The sequence below is a fragment of the Ornithorhynchus anatinus genome, chromosome X5 (genome assembly GCF_004115215.2).
Source record: "Ornithorhynchus anatinus isolate Pmale09 chromosome X5, mOrnAna1.pri.v4, whole genome shotgun sequence".
Classification (NCBI taxonomy): domain Eukaryota; kingdom Metazoa; phylum Chordata; class Mammalia; order Monotremata; family Ornithorhynchidae; genus Ornithorhynchus; species Ornithorhynchus anatinus.
In genome coordinates this window covers 55,865,645-55,890,004 of record NC_041753.1, presented here as the reverse complement: position 1 = coordinate 55,890,004, position 24,360 = coordinate 55,865,645, and the positions used below count along the sequence as shown (strand labels likewise).

Below are 24,360 nucleotides of genomic sequence, written 5' to 3'. Positions count from 1 at the left end.
CCCAGGACAGAGCCATGTGGGGAATTTGCCATTAGGGGATGAGAGTGGAAGAGGAGCCAGTGAATGAAACTGAAATAGAACGGACAGAGAGGCAGCAGGAGAACTAGATTAGCACCATGTTCAAAAAAACCCCGAGGTCCAATAGCATTTCAAAAGGGCAGAGTTGAGGGTGTGTTCTTTTGCATCTAGGGAGAGGAAGTTCGCCAGCGTGCCGAGGTAGCGTGTGGTATCCTAGAAAAGGTGAAGTGGGTTCAGAGCGTGGCAGTCACAGTTGGGAGCAAGGCCCAAAATTTGGGGAGGGGGCAGTGTGGGTGAAGAGACTGATTGGAAGGTTGAGGTCTGATTGTCGTAAACTGTAGTTGGTGAACTTGTCTTTAGAAACTACCTAAGATTGTTTCATTTTTTGTTTCTATTTTAATCAAAGGTATTCTTCAGCAGAAATAAGAAAGCTATTTACTCTTCCAGCCAACCTTGGGCAGCACCATCAGCGAAGTGTAAGTTCCCCTGCCTTTTCCTCTCTTCAACTGGTAAGTATGAGTTATAGCTATTCTTTAAAAAATGATCAACTGTTCGAATATTTTTAAAGTTAAGAATAATAATTGAATTACTGCGGTGGGAGTGTTTTCTCAGATGAGAAAGCAAATGTGGGGCAGGGTGGTTTGGGAAAGGAATTTTGTCAGTAGCAAATCGTGTTTGTGTTACCTGGAATTGGTGAAGCATCTTTTCCACCAAAGCTCACCAGTGTTTAAAGCAAATGTATCAAACTCATTCCTATGGATGGGCCATTTATATGATTATGTATTGAAATGCAGGCCACCCTTTTTACAGGTTGCAAATAATAATAATAATGTTGGTATTTGTTAAGCGCTTACTATGTGCCGAGCACTGTTCTAAGCGCTGGGGTAGACACAGGGGAATCAGGTTGTCCCACGTGGGGCTCACAGTCTTCATCCCCATTTTACAGATGAGGTAACTGAGGCACCGAGAAGTGAAGTGACTTGCCCACAGTCACACAGCTGGCAAGTGGCCGAGCTGGGATTCGAACCCATGACCTCTGACTCCAAAGCCCGTGCTCTTTCCATTGAGCCACGCTGCTTCTCTATAATAAATAAACTCTTATAATAAACTCTCTATAATAAATAAACTCTTCATACAGCAATCAGTAGGGGCAGGAACAGTGGTGCAAGATTGGGGGAAGGGAAAGGAGAGATAGAGAAGAAAGAGAAATACACACACACACACACACACAACATCCCCATCCCACTCCCTCGCACTCCCATGATTATCATTTCCTTGGACAGCCTTTTGGTTACAGGAGCAGCAAGCAGAGGCAATCAAAACAGTGTCCCCTCTCTCCCCTCCCCCTGGCCCCCACTTGCCTGCCACCTAGCTTCCAGGAAATGGCCTGTGGAACAGCTTTCTCCACTTCTCTCCACCTACCTTCAGAACCCCAGAAAAGAGATACTGTGCAGAGCACTCTACTAAAAGTTGGGAGAGAATACACTGGGGGGAAATACACTGGGGGAAATTAGACACGGCACATGTCCCTCAAAGAGCTCCTTATCTAAACGGATTTTTGGTATTAGCTCTGCACACAGCTCTGTACTGAGCGCTGGGAGAGAATACCCAAGTGAGATTTTTGACACGGTTCATATCTCTCAAAGACCTCACAATCTAAACAGATTTTCGGTATTTGCAGCAGAGGCAGCAACATTCATTCATTCATTCATTCATATTTATTGAGCACTTACGGTGTGCAGAGCACTTTACTAAGCACCTGGGAGAATACAAAATAGCAGTGCTCTGCACACAGTAAGCGTTCAATTAATAAATACCACTGATTACTTCCAGGCCAGAATCTCCAGCAGGCCCCCATGTCATGATGATGGTGGCATTTCTCATTGAGAATAGTGGCTGAACCTCAGGCCTGAGACTTCAAGACCTCCATCTGCATGGAGAAACAGGTCCTAGTGGCTAGTGTCAAGGAAGGGGCCTCTCACTGAATTGCAGCTCTGCATTCCTCTCCTTCGGAGCTCAACTAAAAATCCCCACTCTGCTCCAAGTCTACCCAGCCCATCTAATTGAATGTTCCCTTTTGGCAGAGGTTTGTCAATTACTCCATTTGATTGTAAGCTCCCTGAGAGGAGGAGTGAAGTCAGTGATCTGCACACAGTAAATGCTGAATAAATAAATACCATTGATTGATTGATTGATTGACCGTGGGCCAGGGTAAAAGGAATCAGGCCAAAGCAAGTGGCCAGAATGACAGGCAGAATAGAGCCAGTAGGAGGCTGGTAGGGTGGGCCAGTTAGGGAGGGAAAGCAGATAACCCAGGGCAGGTAGGGCAGCTAGCTGGGAAGGCAGGATCAACTGAAGTTTTCAGGTCTCAAACAAGAACCATAGTGCTATTTCCATTTTCATTATGCCCTCTGGTTCACATTTTTTTCCTGTGAGTGTAACTTTTAGCTCCAGAAAGAGAAGAAATTGATTTTGGATTTAGTGAGCTTAGCATTAACTTTGATTAGAAATGTAGTTTCAGGTATTGGGTCCTCAAAAAAGGAGTGCTTTAGTTCAGTTTCGTCATTTGGCGAATCCAGTTTAACCACCTCGAGGATAGGGGCGGATAGAAAATCTTTACTTGATTGCTCCTCAAAGATTCTTGCTTCGATGGAAAATTTAATTCTTCCCAAATTCAAGCCCCAGTGAAAAGTGAATACATTATTTTGAGATATCATAATGACTAATTCCTAAGTAAATCCCAAAGAGAATATTGATTCTCTTACCAAAAGCAAGACTGAGGCATGTGAACAGTGGCAGTTGTGAGAAATAGATGGGAGTATTCACTTCCCTTTTGTGAGGGTCTTGCCATCACTGTACTCACTTCCTGATCTGATCTGAAGCTTGGTGATGCATTTTTTTTGCTTGTGTGGTTATCGAGAAGAGGTTAGCTGCTCTTCTTTTTTTTTTTGTATTTGCAAACCACTTCTGCAGTTTGAAATTTTGTAACCTTAAATTTCCTGGACGCCATTTTGCCTCCTGTAACGATTTCCACACGTCTAACTGTGTATCTTTAAAAGGTACGTTTACTGGAATGATTTGTGGCTTTTCCATAGGACAATTTATCTGATATCTCTCGGGTGAAAAGAGTGGGATTGAAAAAGTGTGATGCCTTTTGGTTAGAATTTGAGAACTGGATTTTCTTTTTCAAAATATGTACTACTGTGACAATGTGCTGGATGTCCTTGTTTGGGATTGTCTTTTCTCGTCAAAATTGTAATTTGTAATGAAAAGAAATTCTCCCAAATAAGAGGAGTTTTTTTATCCGATAAACTGATCTGTTTTAAGCCAAGGCAAAATTGAAATGTCTTTACTGGTCAAATTGAATTCTGAGGCATGTTTATTCCAAATCTAAAATTAATGTATTACACGCTCTATACTTTGAAGGCAGAATGTACTACATATAGCAAAAATAATGGACTGTTTTTTTCTTTGGAGATGTTTTTACTTGGTGCCTATTTTGGGTTTTTTTGTATTCATCTGCAAATTAAGGCTTTAGTGTTGCATTTTGTAGTAGCTGACTTGGGAAATAACGATGAGTAGGTAATGGCAGCATGGAGCTTGAAGGATAATTTCCCAATGTGCTGCTAGTAGAAATGGGAGTCATTTATTTCAGGATAGCAACTAGTTTAATATGTGTGTATGTGTGTGTGTCTGAACTGGCTTTTCTGCCTTTCATGAGTCTCCTCTGAGAACCAGTTTCTTTAAGTAGCTAAAAAGTGAAAATGCTCCATTGTTACAGAGCTGGTTGTGGCTCCCTGTATTAATCGAGCTTTACATTTTGTAACAAAAAATACTCAAGGATGTGCTTCAATGCCAAAAGTATTACACAAATTGCTAATAAAATACCCATTTTTTTAGTAGAAACCATGCCAGAAGCCCCCCAAATAATCCCCTCGAAATGTGCTGAGGATCCTCTTTGCCAACTTTTTTCACTATTTCCTCCTTGATCCTACTTGCAACATAAATAAATTTGTTTTTTGGCCATCCCTGTGCTTATTCCAGGTCAGGAGCTGGCCATTTCTTCCTTAATCAGCTTCCATCATATGTACTTTCATCAACAAGAGCTCCCCTGGCAACCTTTTTTCCAAGTTTATGCCCAGGTTTAAGTAAATTGTACTTGCCTCTCTACTAATATCTTGTTCGCACTAGCAGATTGAAGATGAGTAGGCCCACAGGTGCCTTAAGGTCGGGGTGTGATTATTGGCCATCCTGGTTTAGCAATCTCTTGCTGTCTAATATCAGACAGCATGATTTCTCTTTTCTCCTTCAGTATTTTGCAGAATTCTGGCCGCTCCTGCAGAAGTAATTAACATGAAAGGCCTCTGCTCCTTTCCAAGAAAGTCCCTCAAACACTTTAATCTGTAGAAAAAGAATGATGAAGCATTTGTGGGAAAAAAAGAGGCTTTAGTTTTGATTCCTCCTTTTCCAAGACCACTGTGGAGACCTTTATTTTATTTTTTGGCAAGGGGGGAATGGTTCCAATATGAAGATTGGGGTGATAAAGTAGTATTGCCTCATAATTATGTTAAGGCATTGGAACCACGGCATTTCTTGACTTAGGCTAGCTCCACAATCCTCTTGTTTTGAGGACCCTGTGTTCTGAACATTGATGGGGAAGTTTAACAGTGAGAAGAATTGGGATGCAACGTGGCCTAATGGTAAAAACACAGGCCTAGGAGTCAGAGGACTTGGGTTCTAATCCTGGCTCTGCCACTTGCCTGTTGTGTGACCTTGGGCAAGTCACTCACTTCCCTGTGCCTCAGTTACCTTATCTGTAAATGGGGATTGAACCTGATTAATTTGTATCTATACCAGCACTTTAAAGAGTGCATGACACCTAGTAAGTGCTTAACAAATGCTGTCATTATTCTTAGTACAAGAATTTGCCTGCTCATCAGGACTCCTCTCCCCTCCTCCCCGGGTCCTCTCCACCTTCCTGGATGTCAATAATAATAATGATGGTATTTGTTAAGCTCTTACTATGTGCCAGGCACTCTTAACAGATTCAGGCCCAGCCCCAGGAGCATGGAGCCACACAGGGGGTCCCGGTTTTAAATTATTCATTCAGTCATATTTATTGAGCACTTACTGTGTGCAGAGCCCTGTGCTAAGCGCTTGGGAGAGTACAAAATAGCAGTCAGCAGACACATTTCCTGCCCACACTGAGATTGCAGTCTAGAGGACGAGCTTATAAACTTCTCGGTCATCTCTGGACAGTCGGGCGGTCTCCAGAAGGACAAGGGAATGGCCACACTTCGAGGTCTTCTTGGTCCAAAGCTGTACCCTTGCACTTTCGGAGAGCATACAGGTTTGTTGAGGGGACTCCCTTAGCACACCTTATGCCCAGATTTGCAGGATGTGCCACCCTCTGATTCCGAGTATCTTCTTGGTTGGCATGCTCAGAGAGTGAAGAAGAGCCAAGTGTGGGGATGGATTGGAAGCAGCGTGGCCTAGTGGATAGAGCATGGGCCTGGGAGCTAGAAGGACCTGGGTCCTAATCCCTGCTCTGCCACTTATCTGCTGCATGACCTTGAGCAAGTCAGTTATGTTTTCTGTACCTCAGTTATCTCATCTGTAAAATGGGGATTAAGACTGTGAGCCCCATGTGGGACAGGGACTGTGTCCAACCTGCTTAACTTGCATCTACCCCAGTGCTTAGAACAGTGCTTGACACGTAGTGAGTGCTTAACAAATACCATTATTATTATTATCATCGTTATTATTATTATTATTAAGAAGTCTTTCCAAGTATGCTCCGTTTTTCCCTTCTCTTTGGGTCACCTTACTCCTTCAGAGCATACCAACTAAGTAAACACCGAACCACTATGTCACTGGTGTGTTTAAACCGGCATGCATTGTAGGCAGAGAAACCTTATGATTTTTTGAGGCAAACTTTCCATGGCGTTCACCGGATCAGGGGTTATAGTGGGAGATGAACAAGAACCGATAGGCCATGATGTGTCCTTATCATTGCTTAGTAACCAACCTCTTTCAAAGACCCAGCTGGTGCTAAATATTTTGCTTAGATAAATCACGTACCTGAAAAATAACTTCTTTTGGACTTCCCGAGTTTGTCAAAACAAAAAAGCTAAGCGGTTTCCAGCCTTTGCGGTGTGAGCCGCGTGGTGAAGATGAGGGGATTTTCGCTTGGGCCCTGCCGCCACATCTTCTGCTTGTGCAGTGCCCTTGCCCAAACACATCCAGCTGGGAGGGAGAGTTGCCGCATTGTGCAGGGCTCTGCTCAACACCACAACATTATCACTGAAGGCCAGAAACCTCTCCACTCAGATGCACCATCACCTCCCCTTCCCCTTGCAGCAGGAAGGTCACAGATAATCTGCAGCACAAAGGAACGCCAACCAGTTAATAGGAAGTATTTACTGTAGTTATAAAAATGAGCTATCCACCCACTTCCCATCTTGAGTAAGCTTGTCACTCTCCCCATGCTTGTGCATCATTTGCATCCACCATATGTGGATTTCACAGAAAGAACAAGACACGGTCAATATCCAAACTAGGGAGGGGTTCTATATTATGGGATACCAGTGACTCTCTTTCCACTTCCTTCCAAATAGCTTCACCTTGCCAGTGGCAGAACTTCTGCTTCTGCAACTTCTGCCAACCTCCACTGCGGCAGCGTCTATTGGCCACTTGATTTCGGCTGGTGCGGGGCCCAGTTAGGCCTATTGTAGAGAACTACTCCCTGAGCCCCCAGGGAACTCCCCCTCAGCTTTGAAACCATGCCCCTCTAACCACCCTGAGTGCACCATTAGAATACAAGTGTAGTAGGAAGCAGCGTGACCTAGTGGATAGAGCATGGGCCTGGGAGTTAGAGGATCTGGGTTCTAATCCTGACTCCACCACTCGTCTGCTGTGTGACTTTGGGCAAGTCCCTTTACTTCTCTGGGCCTTGGTTGCCTCATCTGTGAAATGGGGATTAAGACCATGAGCCCCATGTGGGCTATGGACTGCATCCGACCCAATTAGCTTGTATTTACCCCAGTGCTTAGTATGGTGCCTGGCACATAGTAAACACTTATCAAATACCAGTAAAAAATACTGATATCAGCATATTTGCTTGATCGATGGAAAGTATTTCAGATGTTCTACCACAGACAGTTCTCCCCACCTCATTGCCACTTTGCAGGAATTCAGAGTCCAGTAGCTGTCAGTTAAGTGAACCCTGGACCAATCAAGAGACACATAAGGATCCAATCCAATGTCAGAACAACCCAAGCTATGAAATTGCAACAAAATTTAGAAGTAACAGACTCCCCCCGCTCCCTGATTTCCATCTCCTGTTGTTAGCTGAGTAGTTGGTTGTCTGTAGCTGTTAATGGTGGATGATTTGGGAGGATTCTGGGTGTTTTTTTCGTTCTCCAATTAGGTTTACTCTGTGGAGACAAGTGTTTTTGCCTTCAGTCTTTACCCTTGTAAAGCAACAGAGTACCTGCCAAAATCCTGTTCATATGCCACCAATGGATTGATTCTTTAATCAGTTCAATGGAGGAACTGAACTCATCCTTCCTGTCCCATTGAGAACTAGTCAGGTTCTGCCGGTGAGATGTGCATAGGCAGGGACTGAGCAGGGAACTAAGTCACAGGTGGCTTAGACCAGTCTCCCCCAGTACCACATCCAGGCAGCCCCATTCTCCCCATGGGCAAGGGATGGGCAGGGACTGAGATACATATGCCTTGTAGCCCTCTTTAGTTCAGAGCTCCAGGATCTGCCACTGCCATCCTGGGCTCGCCTCTCCAGGCCAGTCTCCCCCAGCACCCCGGATACCCACTGGTATCCCCTAATGTAGAACCTGTAGTTCGGATATTGATCATGTCTTGTTCTCTCTGTGTAACCCCTAAGGCTCTACATGTGGCGGAGGCTCACTGGAGGTCTCACTAGGACCACTGATGGTCTTCCTGAATGCCAGGCAAGGAGATTCACATGACATCACATATGCAGCTGTGCTAGACATGTAGTATAACCTGATGACTATAAGCTTGTTGTGAGCAGGGAACATAACTACCCACTCTGCTATATTGTTGTATTGTACTCTCCTAAGAGCTTAGTACAGTTTTCAATCGATTGACTGATTGATGACATCAGAGCCACCATTTTGAAAAACTACCCCAGATTTACACGATCATAGAGTATTTCTCCAGGGTCTCCCTGAGCCCCACCCTCACTTGCTCCAGAGCCTTTATGTTCCCCTCCAGGTCAGTATGAAGTAATAATAATAATAATAATAGCAGTATTTGTTTGGCACTTACTATGTGTCAAACACTGTTCTAAACACTGGGGTAGGTATAAGCTAATCAGGTTGGACACAGTCCCTATCCCACATGGGGCTCACAGTCTTAATCCCCATTTTACAGATGTGGTAAATTCATTAAGTACCATTGATTGATTGATTGGTACAGCATGAGCCCTGTGTGGAACAGAAAATGGATCTGATCTGTTATATTCTTCCCAGTGGTTAGCACTGGGTTTGGCACATAGTAAACCTTTAAGTGATACCATAACTAAGTAGGGGGGATTAGGGATTTAGGGGGGATTTCATAATCTCACTACTAATCCCTTCCTGCTTTCTTACCAAAATTTGGTAAAAAAAACCAGGAAGAATATCTACCTTAACTGTTTTTAATTATTTATTGAATTGTGACTTAAATTTCAGTACCACATTTCTATTTCTCTATTGTAGAAGTTATGTGAAGCTATTTTAGCCAGAGCTCCTTCATTAACAAATTTTATTTTACAGACACTTCCTAAAGAGAAGTTGAAACACTTTCTATTTTAAGCATGAGCCCATGTGGAACAGGATCTGTGTCTGATCTGATTAACTTGCATCCACACTTAACAATTATCACAGTTATCATATTCAAGACAAAATTAAATCCAATATTATCTTAATTTTGATTCCTCCAACCTCACACATAAATACATGTGTGATGTACTCAGGACATCATTAGTACTCCATATTAAACAAAAACTCCTCACCATTGGCTTTAACAGTGCTTGGCACATAGTAAGCACTTAACAAATACCATTATTATTATTAAAGCACTCCATCACCTTGCCCCCTCTTACCTCACCTCACTTTCTCCTTCTACAACCCAGTCCGCACACTGCACTCCTCTAGTGCTAACCTTCTCACTGTGCCTCGATCTCGCCTATCTTGCCGCTGACCCCTAGCCCACGACCCGCCTCTGACCTGGAACACCCTCCCTCTTCTAATCTGACAGACAACCACTCTCCCAAGCTTCAAGCCTTAATGAAGGCACATCTCCTCCAAGAGGCCTTCCCAGACTAAGCCCCACTTTTCCTCATCTCCCACTCCCTTCTGCATCACCCTGACTTGCTCCCTTTGCTCTTCCCCCTTCCCAGCCCCACAGCACTTATGTGTGTGTCTGTAATTTTATTGGTACTAATGTCTGTCTCCACTCATATCCCCCCCACAACCCCGAGACTGTAAGCTCATTGTGGGCAGAGATTGTCACTGTTTATTGTTGTATTGTACTTTCCCAAGTGCTTAGTACAGTGCTTTGCACACAGAAAGCGCTCAATAAATGTGATTGAATGAATGAGTGAATGACACTCCTCTTTTTTCATCCAATCCTGTAGCCTCCGTTTTATGATCCTGTGGAGCCTTTGGATTTTGAAGGATTTCTGATGACTCAACTGAACACCCTGGATGCAGAACTTGTACAAGAACTTGGTGACTTCACAGAAGATGACTTGGATGTTGTTTTGACACCAAAGGAATGTAGGACCTTACAGCCTTCATTACCAGAAGAAGGGTAAAGATAGCTTTTTCTTTTTTTCCTAAAAATGTGAAGTGCTCAGCAACTCCCCACTTCAAAACTAAAAGAAAAAAAAATTCGAGTCTGAGACCTTGAGATATCCTCATTTCTTCTCCATCTGCCAACCTAAATTTTGATCAGGTTCTTTTATTGGTGTCATTTCATCCAAGGGTTGGTGAGATCTTTTGGTATTTATTAAATTATGACCTTTTACTCTTCCTTCCCTAAATATAGTTAAGATCCTCTTGAACCACTGCTCACCAAACTTTGGTTCTAGATATTTTGAGGGTCTGGTGCATACCTCCACATTTTACTTGGGTTATATTTCTGAGTCTTCATTCATTCTTTCATTCAGTGGTACTTACTGAGCCCTTGCTAATAATAATAATTAATAATTCTGGTATTTGTTAAGCACTTACTATGTGCCAAGCACTGCTCTAAGCACTAGGGTAGATACAAGATAATCAGATTGTCCCACGTGGGGCTCACAGTCTTAATCCCCATTTTACAGATGAGGTAACTGAGACACAGAGAAGTGAAGTGTCTTGCCCAAGGTCACACAGCAGACAAGTGGTGGAAGGATTAGAACCCATGTCCTCTGACTCCCAAGCCCGGGTTCTTCCCACTTAAGCTACGCTGCTTCCCATGTGCGGAGAACTCTACTAAGTGCTTGGGAGAGTAGAATAGAGTTGGCAGAACAGAGCACTCTTTGGTGCTCTGGAAGTCCCGGACACATGCTCAGCAGAATAACCCTGCTGCTTTTCTTGGTACCCTTTGCTACTCCCCAGTCGCAGAAGTAAATAAGGAAGAAGAGTAGCAGGGTGGGAGAGGGACGGGGTTTCCCAGGACATTCAGATCCCTGGACTCCCCATTCTTAGGGAAAGCCCATAATGTAGGTGTTGTGTTGGTCACATTCCCTGTAAACTACTTTTTAATGCGGTTTTATGGTTCGCAATTGTCATTCAAATCATAAGGGAATTTGATGTGGGAGAAGCAAGAGAAAGAATAATACACTCTGGATCATACACCCATTCTAACTTTTTGAAGGTGCTTGCCTTCTAAGAAGCAGGCATAACTAAGCTATTTTCCCATCAGTCTATTTTTACAAGTTATTCATTCACTCTATACTTGGCTATTACTTTCACCCATGATGAAGAATCATGCAACTCTTCCCTTTATTTAAAGGTTGATAATAGTTTTCTCTCAAGAAAATAATGGCATGAATTATCCAAAAATGAACTGAAGTGCAAGATGTTTTACAAAAATTGAAGAGGATGTAGTTTTTTAAAAAAAGGTCCTGCTTAGTAGCCACCTAAATTTATAGGTAAACCCACTCTGACTTTAGGATTCAGTAGATTCTTTGAAAGAATAAAGTTTTTTAGAGTCATTGTGGAGTAATTGCTAATGTCAAATTTTTCAACACTGATGCCACAAACATTAGCAAAAAACAACAGAACACTGTTTTGGGGAAAATCTGAGCACTCAGGTTTGGGAAAACCCTGAGTGGGAAACTCTGAAAAGCTTGGAGGGTATTTCTAATGACATGGTCTGATTCAAGTCTCCCATCAAGTTAACTTCCTGACAGCTTCTCAAAGAATAAAACTACAATACCTCTTGCCACCTTTAAAAAAAAAAGGGTAATAATAATAATAATAGTATTTGTTAAGCGCTTACTATGTGCCAGGCACCGTACTAAGAGCTGGGATGGCTACAAACAAATCTAGTTGGACACGGTCCCTGTCCCATGTGGGGCTCACAGTCTTAATCCCCATTTTATAGATGAGGTAACTGAGGCTCAGAGAAGTGACGTAACTTGCTCAAGGTCACACAGCAGACAAGTGGTGGAGTTGGGATTAGAACCCATGACCTTCTGACTCCCGGGCCCGTGCGCTATCCACTATGCCATGCTGCTTGAGACTCACCTGTCTCAACAAGGCATGGCAAATTGGAATATTTCCAAATCAGTCATTACAAGAAATATGTATTTTTATATTATTTTCTTGTTTAGCATTTGTCTTGGCCAGTTCCACTTGTCTGATATCCAGATCTCTTTAGGATTAAGTAGAGTTAACATGGATTTCACAGTAAATGACAGCAGACTGCAAAGCATAAAACGGCAATGCATTTTCCTCTTCTAGTTAAGCTCTGCATAGCTCCAGGAATACATCGAACATTGCAAAATGAGTAGGAGGGAAGATACTTAATATTACTTTTCAAATGACACCGTGTTTATAATCATCTTCCTCTCCTCAGGCATGGCATGGCTTATTCCAAATGATTACATGTTTTTATTTCATTTTCCGTTTCTCCAGGGTGGAATTAGATCCCCACGTCAGGGATTGTGTTCAGACATATATTCGGGAATGGCTGATTGTGAACCGAAAGTAAGTTGCACACTTTTTTTTTCTTTTAAAGAAACAGAGCTGAGAGAAGAAAAAGAAAGCCTAACTAGTTCCACAGATTATTTCAAGATGCCAAAATAAATGAATGGATTGAAACCTGCATTGGCTGTGCCCAACTGGTGCTTAGACAGATTTTTTTGCTTACTTTCTGTCTTTAGTTAGTTGAGGGGCTGATTGATACAAAATAGAAGGAAATATTTCCATTTGAACCCTAAATACGATTGATTTGCTCTCATCCTAATCCTTCTGATCACAGTAGCAATAAAATGAATTTTTAGTCATTAATCCATGTGGTTTTCCTCAGACACTGTAGGATGGATTTTTTCCAAGACACAGGAATGGCATTGTTGTTTTGGTGTAAAGTAATCATAAGCATTATTCTGTGAGCTTTCTAAATGGATCTGGGTTATACAATATAGCATGTAAAACTGAAGAACAGAAACCCCAATTCCTATACACCCAAACAGCCATTAATTGGGTCAATTATCTGACTAAAATTGCAGTCACTTCTGCCATAATGTGTATTTTCATGACAAGATTTGATTATGACATGATGGAAGCAGTAGAGAATGTTCTTCCCACAATACAGGTCTGTTCTGGGAATAGCATGACCCACAAGTTGGTGCAAGTAGATTCGCTGTAGAAAGAAATGGTTGTTCAGGCACGTGACATTAATGAAGATTTGATGCTGCTAAACTTCCCAGCCTCCACCTCAGCCTTACTGTACTGTCACCTAGTACTTTGTATTTGTGCAGTTATCATTATTATTATTACATTTAGTGCATACTATGTGTAAATTATTTATATTAATGTCTGTCTTCCCCTCTAGACTGTAAGCTTCTTGTGGGCAGAGAACAAGTCTACCACCTCTGTTCTATTGTACTCTCCTAATTGATTTCATCCATTCATTCATTCAGTCATATTTATTGAGCAGTACTGTGTGCAAAGCACTGTACAAAGCTCTTGGGAGTACAATATACATTCCTTGCCTGCAACGAGCTTACAGGCTAGAGGGGGAGATACCAATATAAACAAATAAAATTACAGATATGTACATAAATGCTTTGGGTCTGGAAGTAGGGGATGAATAAAGGGAGCAAGTCAGGGTGACACAGAAGGAAGCGGTAGAAGAGGAAAGGGGGGTTTAGTCAGGGAAGACCTCTTGGAGGAGATGTGCTTCAATAAGACTTTGAATGGGGGTGAGGAGGGAGGGTGTTCCAAGCCAGAGGGAGGACATGGACAAGGGGTTAGCGGTGAGACAGACAGTGCTCTGTACACAGTAAGCATTCAGTAAATGCCAGTGATTTTTTTTTACGGTACTTCTTGTCACTGATGGCTGTGTCAAGCACTGTTCTAAGCACTGGGGTAGATGCAAGTTAATCAGGATGGAGATTAGGGTAGAGATACAAAATAATCAGATCATATATGGTCCCTGCCCAACCCGGGTTAACAGTCTGCCTGTTTCTTTGCAGGTAGTTACCCCATAAGTAATAATCATTATGGTATTTAAGCACTTATTATGTGTTGAGCACTGTTCTAAGCACTGGGTTAGATAAAATTAATCAGGTTGGACACAGTCTCTGTCCCACATGGGGCTCACAGTATTGAATTCCCATTTTTCAGTTGAAGAAGCTATAAATGACTTCCCCTAGGTCACAAAGAAAGCAAGTGACTGAGCTGACATTAGAACCCAGGTCCTTGGACTCCCAGGACCGTGTTTTTTCCATCGGGCCATACTGCTTCTCATTGGAAAGCTGCATTTGTGAAGAGGGAGTGAGGGTAGAAAGGGGATGGCACTATGGGAAATGTATGAGGCCAGATGAGGTGGGGGGAGGTACAACTTACTCTTTCCCTGACTTCTGACTCCCATTGCCTTTTTCACATAGAGAATTGATACCTCCCAGTGCTCAAAATGAATGGTGCTAAGCAATTAACTGAAGAAGGAGATCCCTATAGAGCAGAATTTCAGGCTCCTCACAGCTCAGAGTGCAAGTCAACCCCACAGCCGCAGCAACCACTCCAAAGGCCAACACCCTTCCCAAGGTTTTGTGGAGGCCTCAGGCTGTGGGTGTTTTTCTTTTTCGCACTGGGCGGTGGAAGACAGGACAGAATGGAGTCTGCTTGATGGTGTGGAGGAGGAGAGCCGATGTGAGTTCCTGAGGAAGCATCATGGCTGGCCGTCCAGTGGTGGGGGTGATGCCAGACGCGCTCAGCTGCAGCTTAAATCCCCACAGCCCAGCATGGACAGGGTGGGTCAGGAACAGGGACCCTCGCTGGGGTGGAGGAGAGGTGGCAGATGCCAGCTGCTTCACTAGGCCACGGTAGAGATACTAGGAGAAAGGGAACTCTCTCCCTCTCCATTCCTTCATTCAAAGACACAGGGTTTCAGAGATTACCACGGACCAGAGCAATTTTACAAAATTATTGTTCCTCACTATTTTGCAGGGTAACTCTTGTTTGTGTATTCTGAACCTTTTTCCAATGAATGGCTTGTTTCATCGTACTGTGGTCTGTAAACAGATCTATTTAATGTCCAGTGAAAGGAGTTCATTGCTTGTGTGGGATCTGGTCAGGCACTAATCCAGACAGATACAACTTGGATTAGGTAGTTCAAAAAATGCCATATGAATGCAAATTCATCACCTTGGCCTAGTCCTTAACTCATCTCTCTCATTCCACCTGCTCGTTCGATCTGTCACCAAATCCTTTTGGTTTTATCTTCACAACACTGCTAAAATCCTCCCTCGTCTCCCTATCCAAACTGCCTCCACTCTGATCCAAGTACTTATCCTATCCCGCCGTAACTCCTGCATTTGCCTCTTCGCTGACCTTCCTGCCTCTTGTCCACCCCACCCCTCCCCAGTCCATACCTCACTCTCCTGCATGGATTGTTTATCAGCAAAATTGTTCTGTCTGTGTTTCCCTACTCCTCAAGAACCTCCAGTGGTTGCCATCAAACAGAAGCTCCTTACCATCGGTTTTAAAGCACTCAATCAGCTTGCCCCCTCCTATGTCACCTCACTGATCTTCTACTACAGTCCAGCCTGCACACTTTGTTTGCTCCTCTAGCTCCAGCTTATTCACTGTGCCCTGATCTCACCTGCAAAGCATTAATACAGTGCTTAGTACAGTGTCTGGCACATAGTAAGTGCTAACAAATACCATAAAAAAAAATAAGCAAGAATTTCGAAAGGACGAATAGAGAGCTTTGGTCTAATGGAATTAGACATTGTCAGTCTGTCCCCTTTAATTACTTTGAAATAATTTCATTTATTGTTAAATTCATTTGGATGCTAACCTTTGCCTGGGTACTTGGTACTCTGAGTACTCAGTATATAATTGCTGCTGCTATTATAAAAATATTTCAAAAATATTTTAAACTAGGTATCTCCCCCACCATTTTTCAGTAAATGAACCAAAAAGAGATTAACTTCCTTATGTTCTGCATCTTAATGGAAGACTAAACACGTAAATAATTAAGCTTGTTTACATTGTTATATAGTCTTAGAGCATTATCTCCAAGGACAAGGAAACATTTCATAAGTGTTATGGGCATTATCATAAAACCCTCTAGAGATTTGACTTCCATCCTGGGTAATTAAAATAATTCTAAAAGAAGGTCACACTCAAGGACATCTGAGATGTCAAGGAATATGGTATCATTGGCTTTATTGCTCCATATTTCACTTCCAGTGAACTGATAAACAATTAAACTTCAAACACCTCAGTGCATATCATTCAGTTACTCCCAAAATATCATAAAAATCTTATAAAAGCTATTTCTTGCTGCTCAATAATTGCTTATTATGACACAATTGTGTGCTTGCTGTCGAGGTTCCTAGTCATCTATTTACTTTGAAGAAGTTGTGAAAAGAAAGTTAACAAGAAAAAAAACTGTATGCTATCATCGAGCCTGTTTTGTTTCAGATGCATGTCATATGATGAGGTGATTGGATATTTGGAATGCCAAAGAGGGGCTCTCAATCTAAACTAGCCTTTTTTGGGGTGACAAGGACAGGAAAGTCAAGCCCTGACTGCACAACTGGCATCCCAGAGGAGCCGGAAAGTGGTGGAAAGAGGCAGGGCTGGAACACAAGTTGGAAAAGGGAGGGACCTCCCTGAGTTAAGCGTTTCTCCGGGATCTGCGACCTGACATATTCCCCTGGTGACCAGCGACTTATATATTAGTAGCCGGCCAGAGGCAAAGTCAGAGTGGTGGACCCTGCCTTTTAGTGGGGTCCTTGAAAAGTTAAAAGTTGCACCTTAAGAATTTTCCCTGTAAAAGTGGCACCCTTGAGAAGCAGCATAGCCTAGTGGAAAGAGCCCGGGCCTGGGAGTCAGAGGACCTGGGTTCTAATCCTGGCTCCACTGCTCGTCTGCCATGTAAACTTGGGCAAGTCACTTCACTTCTCTGTGCTTCAGTTACCTCATCTGTAAAATAGGTATTAAGACTGTGAGCTCCACATGGGACAACCTGATTACTTTGTATTTACCCCAGTGCTTAGAACAGTGCTTGGCACATAGTAAGTGCTTAACAAATACCATCATTATAATAATTATTATTATCATTTTTTAATCATATAGTCTTCCTCCTCTTTCTTTAGTAGACCAGGTAGGAAATGGGGTTGTGGCACTGTGGCTTCAGTTGGCACAGCTGCCAAGAGTGAGCGATAGCAAGGCAAATGTGTGTTGCTAATGGCACGCTGCCAAACAGCTCTCTACCTACTGAGTTGGTTGGCGTTCATGCTGTAGTTGGCTTTTCCTGAATGATTCATACTCTCTGGTCTCTGCTCTTCCCCCATTACCAGTGCCTCTAGAAGAGGGCTTTGCTGCTTGCACAGACTGGAATCCCCAGACTGGAAACTGAATCCAGAGGAAGAACAGGAAAAGGCACTGTTTGCTCTTATTTCAGATCATTAGTCCTGGGGAGAAATTTCACTGCTGATCGTGGCAATAAGCTCGTTCTGGGCAGGGAACATGTCTACCACCTCTTCTACCACCTCTGTTATATCGTACTCTCCCAGGAGACTTGTATGGTGCCCTGTACACAGTAAATGCTCAATAAGTACCATGGGTTGATCGACAATTGCCAGAAATTTTGGAGTGCTTGAAGAGGGCATTGCATTTGACAGTGTTTGTTATGCTAAAAACAGATTGTGCTGGATTTTCCCCCTTGTGAGGGAAACAAACTAAGATGAAGCTAGAAACTATTATTCTTTTGATGTGGCCATTCCAGGAAAGCCCTTAGGCACCTATGCGAAACTCCAGATAGCACATTTAGGAAAAGCAAAGAAAACATACATTTGCTTAAAATTCCAGATAAGTAGGCAATAACAGCCAGATGAGGGAACTGAGGCACAGAGAAGTTAAGTGACTTGCCCAAAGTCACTCAGCAGGCAAGTGGCAGGTATTTGCCCCTTCTAGACTGTACATTTGTTGTGGGCAGGGCTCCCAAGCGCTTAGTACAGTGCTCTGCACACAGTAAGCACTCAATAAATACGATTGAATATAATTGAATTTGGTGACCTAGGTTCACCAAGGTTCTAGGTCATGTTCTGGAGGTTCTGAATTCCGAGTTTCTGGCCTCTTGGGGTGGTTCTGACTCCTGAGGTTCCTCCTGAGGCCCTAGACTCATGAGGTTCTAGGTCACCGAAATTTTAGGTTCCCACGCTTCTAGATCACCGAGGTTCTAGACTCTGGGCGTTCTAGGTTGCTGAAGTGCTCTCCCTTCTGCGTCGTCTATGCACTTGGATCTGTGACTTTTCTACATTTGATATTTGCACCAACCCCACAGCACTTATGTACATATCTTTAAATTATATATTATTACTCAAAGCACTGCACTAAGCATTGGGAGAGTGAGTACAGTACAACAGAATTAGCAGACACATTCTCTGCCCATAACAAACATACAGTCTAGAGCGGTGCCAGTAAGATTTTCTGCCCCCTGCCCTCCTTGCCACATCCAGAAGGTGTGTAGTCAAGGGTACAAAAGGGAGAACAGAGACCCAGCGAAGGATCAGAACCCAGGAGCCCTGGCTCCCAGAGAGTGCCTGGGTGTTTCAGCCTGTAGCCTCTGCTTTTGCCACATCAGCTCGAGAGACCAGTAGGGTGAACGAAGTACCAGGACAGACACACGGGGCTCCGAGCTACCGGCTGGGGGAGTTGGGGTCGGATCAGGTATTTAGTCATATTGATGTCTGTCTTCCCCTTTAAACTATTAGCTCACTGATAATAATAATAATAATAATAATAATAATAATTCTAGTACTTGTTAAGTGCTTACTATGTGCCAAGCACTGTTCTAAGCCCTGGGATAGATACAAGGTCATCAGGTTGGACACAGTCCCTGTCCCACGTGGGGCTCACACTCTTAATCCCCATTTTACAGATGAGGTAACTGAGACCCAGAGAAGTGAAGTGACTTGTCCAAGGTCACACAACAGACATGTGGTGGAGCCAGGATTAGAACCCACCCAGGTCCTTCTGACTCCAAGGCCCATGCCCTATCCACTAAGCCACACATAACTTGTCTGCTAATTCTGTTGTATCATACTCTCCCAAGCAGTTAGTGCAATGCTCTGTACACTGTAAATGTTTGTTCAATAAATACCACTGATTCATTGATTGAAAGAGCTGGACTAGTTCCTCGAGTGAGTGACAGGCGTGTGGTTCTCTGAGGATTTCATGTCATGGCAATTTAGAGCATTGTCCAGCAGTGGCTTTGAGTTCTCCAAACTCCCTAAGAAATGAATAAAGTACCAAGGAGATACCAAGAGTCATTCCAACTCGTAGTTTTTATCAAGTGAATTGTACAGAAGTATCAGCCAGGCTTCTTTAAAGCAAAAATGGACATAAATTGGAAATTCATTCAATAGTATTTATTGAGTGCTTACTATGTGCAGAGCACTGTACTAAGCGCTTGGAATGTACAAATCGGTAACAGATAGAGACAGTCCCTGCCCTTTGACGGGCTTACAGTCAGTTCTCATCATTGGTATTTATTTATTGAGTGCTTACTATATGCAGAGCACTTATTAAGCACTTGGGAGAGTACAGTACAACAGAGTTGACAGACTCGTTCCCTGCCCAAAACGAGCTTATAGTTTAGGGAGCGAGACAGATGGTAAAATAAATAAATAATTTATAATATATAGTATAAAGATATGTATAGATGTGCTGTGAGGTTGAGGGTAGGACAAATATCAACTGCCCAAAGGTCACAAATCTAAGTGCCTGAGCTATTTTCTGAAAGCCACGAAAGAGGTCAGCAACATAAATGGGGTGGTAGTGTGCACAAGTGAGTCTACCCTTTTAAAAAAAGTTCTGAGGAGAGTACGCAGACAAGAAGGAGGGAAAGGGTATGGTTCTCTTACCAAAAAGTCTCCCACACAGTTATTCAGGAAATCTGGAAGCGGCAATGGAGCTATCAGTTTCATTGCATTTGGGAATAAAGATAGGTTTTCCATAGCTGCCAGGGAAAGTAGGTACTTTTTGTTAATGACTCAAATTGCTGAGATATTTGAAATAAAAACTGTAGGTTCTATATAGTCCTTTCAAATATTTCGGTGGAATTGTTATTGTCTTTCCATTAAAGTTTTGCAGCTTTTAAAAAATCCTTACTTATATCACTTTCCTGGAATGCTGAAAAGTCTCTGACCCTGTGTCAGTAAAGCCTGATTAATTCAAAATGGAAAAGATAAGGCAAAATGGACCTTTATAATGGTAATCATTAGTGCTTACTATATGCCAGGTACTGTACTAAGCACAGGGGTAGATACAAGTTGATCAGATTGAAACCAGGTTTGGACTATCCAGTATTTTTTATTTTTAAATACTAACATATTAAATCATTTAGATAAGGCCTTCATTGAAGTAATCTGAGAAAAAGCAGTTGCTTTGTATTGTATTCTGTTTTGAAGAAACCAGTATCAGATTGATACAACTTTATATACACAGAACTATTGTTAATTATTAATCCTCAAATGAACAAATGGTTTGAGACACCATCCACATGTGGAACACAAAAAAATCCAGTGGTTGCCCATCCACATCCTTACCATCTGCTTTAAGGCACTCAATCAGCTCTCCCCCTCCTACCTTCCCTCGCCAATTTCCCGCTACAACCCAGCCTGCACACTTTGCTCCTCTAACGCCAACCTACTCACCGTATCTCCATCTTGTCTATCTCCCTGCCAACCATTTGCCCACATCCTCCCTTTGCCCTGGAATGCCCTCCCACTTGGTGTCTGACAAACTACTACTGTCCCGCAAGCCTTAGTAAAATCACACTTCCTCCAAGAGCCTTTCCCCAAATCCTCATTTCCCTACTCCCTTTCCCTTCTGCATCATCAGTGCACTTGGGTCTGTACCCTTCAAGCAGTTAAAATTCATTTACCCCGCTGTGAGCCCCACGACACTTAGTTACATATCTGTACTTTATTTAAATGTCTGTCTCCCCCTCTAGACTGTAAGCTCCTTGTGGGAAGAGATCACGTCTACCAACTCTGTTGTACTCTCCCAAGCGCTTAGTACAGTGTTCTGCACACAGTAAGCACTCAATAAATATGACTGAATGATTGAATGAATAAAAACTGTGAGCCCTTTGTTGGGTAGGGATTGTCTCAGTTGCAGAATTGTACTTTCCAAGCGCTTAGTACAATGCTCTGCACACAGTAAGCGCACAATAAATACAATTGAATGAATGAATAAAAACCACTGATTCATTGAACTCTACATTGCAACCTATCCAGCCTGCAAGCTGATCTGCATTTAGATTTATTTTCTTCCCTTATACCCAAACCCATTTCTGCCTTATCGAACCCTAATGAAGCTTTTTGTTCATTCAGACAGAACACTAAAAATATGTTCCTGTGGGGTAACATTTCCTTTACTTTCCTGTTCCCTATCAAATGGACTTCAAGCTTTGCAGGGACACTGATGTTTATTTATTAATGCAGTTCATTTGCTATTTTAAAAAGTCCTAAGAATAAAAATACTGCTGCATTCTTTGACCTCCTCTTTCTCACTGAAGGTAGTTTGACTCCAGCAATGTCATTTTTAGAAATTTGGGAGATCTAAAGTACCCAGGAAAATCTTTTAGTTTTGGTTTCCTTATCTTACTACTACTAGTAGTAGTAATAATAATAGTAATATCATTATCTGTTAAGCACTTAATATGTACCAAGCACTTCACTAAGCACTGGGGTAGATACAAGATGATCGGGTCGGACAGAGTCCCTGTCCCACACAGGGCTCAGAGTCTAAGAGGTGTCGGAGAACAGGTATTGAATCTCCATTTTACAGATGAGAAAACTGAGGTACAGATAGAGCATGAACCTGGGAGTCAGAAGGACTTAGATTCTAATCCCAGCTCCACCACTTGTCTGTGCTTTGGGACTTTGGGCAAGTCACTTAACTTCTCTGTGCCTCAGTTACCTCCTCTGTAAAATGGGGATTAAGACTTTGAGTCCCATGTGGGAGAAGTACTGTGTCCAGAAGCAGCGTGCCTCAGTGGAAAGAGCACGGGCTTGGGAATCAGAGGTCATGGGTTTGAATCCCAGCTCTGCCACTTGTCAGCTGTGTGACTGTGGGCAAGTCACTTAACTTCTCTGTGCCTCAGTTACCTCATCTGTAAAATGGGGATTAAGACTGTGAGCCTCACATGGGACAACCAGATCTAAATCTACCCCAGGGCTTAGAACAGTGCTCTGCACATAGTAAGCACTTAACAAATACCAACATTGTTATTATTATCTTGTATCTACCGCAGCACTTGGTACAGTGCCTGACGAATAATAAGTGCTTAACAAATACTATGTAAAAAAAAAAAAGACTTGAATCTCTTCTTGTTTTAAAAAAAACCCAATGAATTTTCTGATTTAGCCTCTAGTGCTTATGTAAATTAGAAATTGTTTATAGAATTTAGCATTGATTTAATTACCCATAATTATTTTTGTATTTGTGCTGTCACATTTTCACTTCTGTTTTTCTTTCTCTCCACAGGCAGTACTAGTTACTTAGTTCAGACTCTTTGTATGGAAGTGTATTTTGAAATAGTTTCTCTTAAGGGATTTAGCAGAGGGTGGCTATAAAACATTAAATAAAGTGAGAGGATGGTGTGTATATGCTATTCATTTCTATTTTTAATGTTTTACCACATCTTTTTCTCATAATCCCAAAGTGTTCTGTAGAAATAAAACACTTGCTCCTATTTTTATCTTCAAAATGCCCCTTTTTATAGCTTTTGGTCTTTGCAAAAGAGCATACATAGCGGTCACTTGCTCTGGTCCCGAGTGAGTTGCATTTTGGAGCCAAATGCCCTGCAGCTAAGTTCACAGTAACTCTGAAGAACCGCTTTCCCATTTAATTCCTTGCCTCAACAATAAGCCAGCCAGGAGGCAAATATGTTCCTAATTTCAAGGGGGCTTGTATTTGCCATAGTGCATATTAGTTCTGATGAATTACAGTAGCTGCTGTCTTTGCCAGGACGCTTTAACCAAAAATCTAAATTTAGGCCAAGTCTATTATTTTTATCTTTATTTCTCTCTCTCTCTCTCTCTCTCTCTCTCTCTCTCTCTCTCTCCACCCTCTTTCCCTCCCTCCCTCCCTCTCCCTCTCAAGAAACCAAGGCAGTTCAGAAACTTGTGGCTTCAGAAAGACCGGTTCCCGAAAAGACTTCCACAAGACACTGCAGAGACAAACGTTTGAGTCAGAATCCTTGGAATACAATGAATCCAGTTCTCAGGTATTACTTACCAACAGAGATAATTACAGCGGATGCCCTGCTTAGACTGACTTTCTTGGTTTTGTTCAAATTTGAGTTTGATGTTTGTGAGCCTCACATATGCATTGCAGGTGAGATTCTGGTTAAGCTAGTGGTCAGTGTGTGACAATCATGGATGGATACAACACATCCCATCTTCATCACCCACATGGTAATATCATGAAGTGTCTGAAAAAGAAGCAGGATTGTAGAAGGGGGCAAATCTCGACCCAGTTTACAAGCCCTCCTCATCCTATAGCATGGTCAGGTAGACATATTAGCAGATTATCTGGACCTAGATATTCGGCCTGATTTATCTGGCTATTTCAGATGAAAGTATTTGGGGCCTGAATTATCCACATGACTTGCGAACGTAGACACATGCCCCCCAGTGGAGTCTAATAGTAGTCTATTTCTTGGTTGGGGATCTGCCCACTGGGAATCCACACCAAGAATGGAATGGTTTAGGACCAACCTTGCTGAAGCTTGAGGATTGGAGGTTCAAAACAAACCAAGGGAGACACTTCACTTAGCCAATGGGAAGCAGAATGGAAGTAATTACCCCCAGGAAATTGGGCAGGCAGAAATAGCAGGATGGTCAAGAAGGTTTTGGATGCATTCATGGATGAAAGGTCCATAATGGGTTACTAGAGGGCAAGTTAGAGATGTTAGATGGTACCTCCCTAACCATTAGGATGGATGTCCAGAAGGGTGACCATTATATGGTTCTTCTAATCAGTCCCCTTTATTGATCATTTACTGTGTGCAGAGCATTGTACTAAGTGGTTGGGAGAGTACAATATAACAGTAAATGGACACACTGCCTTCTCACAACAAGCTTACAGTCTAGAGGTGGGTGGTTTGGGAGCGGGGGCAGTTTTGACCTCTGGCTATGCTTGAATTCGCTTGTCCAGGCCTTTGATGGGAGTTTCTGGTGGGCCTGGCTGACACATTTCCATCTGTGTGGGAAGGCCCAACGATGACCCAGGAGGGTTGTTGTTGCTAAAAAAAGAGGAGGAGCACACCTCTTCCTCTTCACTGGAGGCAACAGTTGCTGTCATCATCAACACCTTGACTGAGCGTTTCCCTCCTGCTACTCTGGCCTAAGGCAGGTCATAGTTTAGGCCTTTTGAGCGGCACAGCAGAATCTCAGTTAGCATGATTATCTCACCTAATGTGGGATTTCTGGTTGTCGGGTCACCTTTCCACTGCTGACTTCTTTTCAAACCCACCTCAACACACTGAAGTTGAGAGCTGGTTGGGGAGAATCTATGCAGCAGGGCAGAAAAGGCCACTAAATGAGATCAGGATCCTCCCAGATGAGCAAGGAACCCA

The 24,360-nt window shown here is 42.7% G+C and overlaps 1 protein-coding gene across 5 annotated transcripts in view; it reads left to right on the top strand.

The window, feature by feature from the left end:
- DOCK8 (dedicator of cytokinesis 8) overlaps window positions 1-24,360 on the top strand; it is a 194,247-nt gene that overhangs the window by 49,159 nt on the left and 120,728 nt on the right. For 4 of the 5 annotated variants that reach the window (XM_029055093.2, XM_029055091.1, XM_029055090.1 and 1 more), the window contains exons 2-5: window positions 425-527; window positions 9,680-9,855; window positions 12,171-12,242; window positions 22,884-23,007. In XM_029055093.2, the coding sequence (XP_028910926.1) occupies window positions 425-527; window positions 9,680-9,855; window positions 12,171-12,242; window positions 22,884-23,007 (475 nt within the window). Of the gene's footprint in view, window positions 1-424; window positions 528-2,995; window positions 3,078-9,679; window positions 9,856-12,170; window positions 12,243-22,883; window positions 23,008-24,360 lie in introns of those variants that run through there. The other variant, XM_029055095.1, reaches the window with a different exon arrangement.